The sequence below is a fragment of the Carlito syrichta genome, unplaced genomic scaffold (assembly GCF_000164805.1).
Source record: "Carlito syrichta isolate Samal-C Ts95f unplaced genomic scaffold, Tarsius_syrichta-2.0.1 Scaffold303433, whole genome shotgun sequence".
NCBI lineage: Eukaryota > Metazoa > Chordata > Mammalia > Primates > Tarsiidae > Carlito > Carlito syrichta.
Window position 1 is genome coordinate 26,703 of NW_007247529.1, and position 4,216 is coordinate 30,918.

At 36.5% G+C, this 4,216-nt stretch overlaps 1 protein-coding gene across 1 annotated transcript; it reads left to right on the forward strand.

Annotated features, from left to right (window-relative positions):
• The first annotated feature begins 513 nt into the window (after positions 1 to 513).
• LOC103260918 (olfactory receptor 51H1-like) lies at positions 514 to 1,470 on the forward strand. Its single transcript, XM_008058567.1, is given in 1 exon segment — positions 514 to 1,470. A coding segment is annotated over 1 exon segment (957 nt).
• Positions 1,471 to 4,216: the final 2,746 nt, after the last annotated feature.

Below are 4,216 nucleotides of genomic sequence, written 5' to 3' on the forward strand. Positions count from 1 at the left end.
TGCCTATATGAGAATCCTGGGCATAGGGAGTATGGACAGGTAGGAGTAGAATTATTTGTGGGTCATCAGATAATTAATATTTTATATTGACTCTGTTGTATTTATATTGATTGAGTTATGGTGTCCTCAGCCTCTGACTTCACAGCTTGCAAAATATTGACTAGAAACAAGAAAGAAAGAACAGGAGAGGCAGAAGATGTTTTACCTTGAGTTGGTGCTGCAGTGTGTTTGTTTTGTACTGAATATGCCTTATTTATACTTGGGTGAGTCATTTTCCCTTTGGTCAGTAAAAATTTCCTTCACAGAATATACTTTGGAATAACAATTGGAGGAATTCTTTCCTCTCTTACACTTTGACCCTCCTCACTTCCACATACCCACATGGAAATAAAATGACTTCATCTCCAGGGAAGTCAGAGTCTAACATATCATTAAGCTTTGTTCTGTATTTTTAGGAAGACACTCATCAGGATTTCACAAGTTCCCATCTCATGCCTACTTCATATCTTCATCATGGCAGATAATAACTTCTCCCAGTTCTAGCACCTTTACTTTGTCTTAACTGGAATTCCAGGGCTTGAGCAAAAGTACTACTGGATGGCATTCCCATTGGGAGCTATATACGCCATTGCCCTCTTGGGCAACAGCACCATCGTTGCCACCATCAAGTCTGAATCATCCCTGCATATCCCTATGTACTACTTTCTGTGCATGTTGGCATTGGCAGACATGGGACTTGCCTTCTGCGCTTTGCCCTCTATGCTAGGCATATTCTGGTTTAACTACAAGTTCATTGCCTTTGATGCCTGTCTTACTCAGATGTACTTCATCCACACTTTCTCAGCCATTGAGTCTGGCGTGCTGGTGGCTATGGCCTTTGACCGCGTTGTGGCAATCTGGAGCCCCCTCAGGTATGGCATCATCCTAACCAACGGTCTGGTCTGCAAAATGGGGATAGTCATTTTGTCAAGGGCAGCCTGTGTGGTCTTCCCTGTGCCTTTCCTCATCAAGCGGCTCCCCTTTTACCACTCCAACATTCTCTCCCACTCCTTCTGCCTCCACCAAGATGTCATGCGCCTTGCCTGTGCCAGCACCCGTGTCAATAGTCTCTATGGCCTCATTGTTGTCATCTTCACCAAGGGTTCTGACTCCCTATCCATCCTTCTCTCCTATGTGTTTATACTGAAAACAGTAATGGCAATTGCCTCAGGGGAGAGTCAGTTCAAGGCACTCAATACTTGTCTTTCACACATCTGTGCTGTACTCATCTTCTATGTGCCACTCATTGGAGTGTCTGTCATCCATCGCTTTGGAAAGCACCTGTCACCACTGACTCATGCCCTCATGGCAAATACTTACCTTCTTGTACCTCCTGTGCTAAACCCCATAGTCTATACTGTGAAGACTAAGGAAATACGAAGGAAGATCATCCAGATATTTGCTCAAGCCAAGATTACTGCAGAAGGTTAGAGTCTGCCAGTTCGAGAGAGAAACTATTCTGTAAAATCTCAGTTACGACTGTGAGAAATAAAGGTTTATTTATTTATTTATTTACATTTTCTGTGTGATTTGAATTGGGCAAAGAAAGATTTTTCTACTCACAGAGAATATTTTCCTGTGTCAAATTGTCCTTTGCTTAGTATAGAAAGAGTAACATCTATAAGAACTGTTCAATGTACTGTCCTGTAAACCTACATTTAAGTCTTGGCATATAACAACTGAAGGCAGAGAATATCACTAATTCTGTTTTAAAATAACTTGTGAGCAAAAATAGGCCATGAGTTTTATGTCTTTAAAATTAAAGCTTATTACATTAATTCAGTTTATATTTTAGTTCAAGAGTTAGGCGTAGCCTCCATGAGCTTAGTAGGAAAGAAACAAAACATGCTCATTAAATAATCAAATCACACCTGAGGGTAATATATTATTAAAATAAATATGAATCATGAAAATGGTTAAGTTTTGGAATTAGGAATATAAATATGTACTACTGAGCAAGGTCAACCATGTTGTATAAATTGTGATCAAAAGATTGAAGGCAAGTTTCAGTTCTTTATTTTGAGGAAGGGAATATCATTGGCATTCAGAATAGTTATGAAATTAAGCTTAATCATAAATTTAATAGTGAATGTAAGAGGATAAGAGAATGTCTATTTATAGACTACACACTAAGTAAATAACATTTTCAGATCCTTTTACATGTTACTCGTTTGATAATTCCATCAATCCTATAAGGAAGAATGTTATGCACTGTTTTCAGGTAAAGATATCAAGGCACAACTCAGTTTATTCGTTGGGAAATTCTCAGCCAGACAAATTTCCTGGAGAATTTTGGACACAATCTATACAATAGACAATAGAAAACAGGAGTTCCGCAAAGAAGTGGCAAAGATGCTCATAGTAGGGGTTTAAATAATTAGTATCAATTTTGTTTGAAGGCAAACTAAGTGTGGGGAAGCAGAAACAATGAATGAACACATAAACACGTAGTTATCTTTGTCTGCAGGATTAGAATTACTTTTTCTAAAGTATTCAAAGTTTGTTGAAATTTAACACAATATGTTCTTTGAATCTAGAGTGTCATTATCTTTAATTCAGATAAGTGATTATTGTAGACATTTATAAACTTAATTCAATAAGATTTTGTGAACAAGAAAAGAGCATACCTGCTTAAATACAGCTTTTATGTTCATGAGGATTTACTAAATGTATACAGATATATACTTAGATCTATAAAGATAAATTTTATGTTTTTTTATCTTCCTAATTAATTAAACTTTTTTATTGTTATAAAATATCCCTCCTTACATTCAGTAAGCATTTTTAAAAACACTTTTTATTTTAACGATGTGGAGTACAATTCAGTGTTAGGTTTACAAATGTTCATTATGCAAGTATCCTTGTTGATGAGGTGTGTCCCCCTCCAGAAGTTTCCCACTACTGCCTTTTTCTTAGTTGTATAAAAACAAAAGCACATTTCAGACTTTTAATAAAACAATAAAAGCATAAAATATTACCTAAATCTTCTGGACTTTATGAAGAGACTCGAGCTCTACCGTGCCTAGAGGGACATGCGAAGAGTTTTTCAACACTCAGTCCTGAGTCTGGAGCAGAGAATACAACCCCAGAGCTACTTCTGCTGTTGTTAAGGGGCCAGACTAGAGCTACGTTCTCCAACAAGAAGGAAAAGGTCTTAGAAACAGAGTAAAGTGACCAATATTCTCAAGGAATGAACAAGACTGAGAACTATTATGTCTTGGGGTTTTTCACTTATATAAGGTGCTTAACGTTTAGAAAACTATTCTAAATCACATTCTATCTCTTTTCTAATGTACTCAATGTTTTCTTTCTGCTTCCATGAATAAAGAATGGCTGTATAATCTCCTTAAAATGAGGAACTATAACCTAGTCTCTCTCAATGGCAAGATTCCAAATCTAAAAGAAATTTCAAGTGAGGTCTACGTCCCAGTGTTGGTTTGGGAGCTGTTACCTATCTGGGCTGAGGAAAATTCAGAAAGGGAAAGTTTAGAAATGTTTACAGTGATTTGACTTCTTAGTGATACTGAAGCATATCATTTTATATACAAAGTCAGAACAAAAAAGTAAGAATTGAAAAAATCAAAAACAAAAATAAAAATTAATTTACTAGGTATGTTATGGTTCAAGTAAATGCTCAGCTGCTAACCCTTGATGTCAATAAAGTGAGAAGCAGAAAGACTGGTAGAAAGTTTATTTCTCAATTCGAATCCAGAGGGCAGAGCTAGACCGAAGGCCTTTCTAAAATGATTCTGATCACCCATTAAGTTTCACAGTCCACTTTTATAAGTTCAGGGTTGTTGGTACCTATATATTGACTACATAACTAGTAGAGCATTGTATGGATCCGAAGTTACAGTCACATTTTGTCAATAATAACATTTTATGGTTCACATTTCTTGGCACCAGTTACCAGAGGTATCTCACAGTTTCATAGCTTTTTATCAGTAACAGTTGGCAGAAGCATTAACCAAGCTTGTAAAGAGAGTTAACAGGGTAAGACATCATATATTGTTACATGCGGTTATTTGCAAAAGTATACATATCACAAGACATATGATAACCTTGATGCTAGATTATTCAAACCTATGATTACTAAGAAAAGGGAGTAAATGGGAATTTATTTATCTCAGTTAATTGGGCACAGTCTGCAGAGAAGTTAAGGATCCTTTGAAATTAG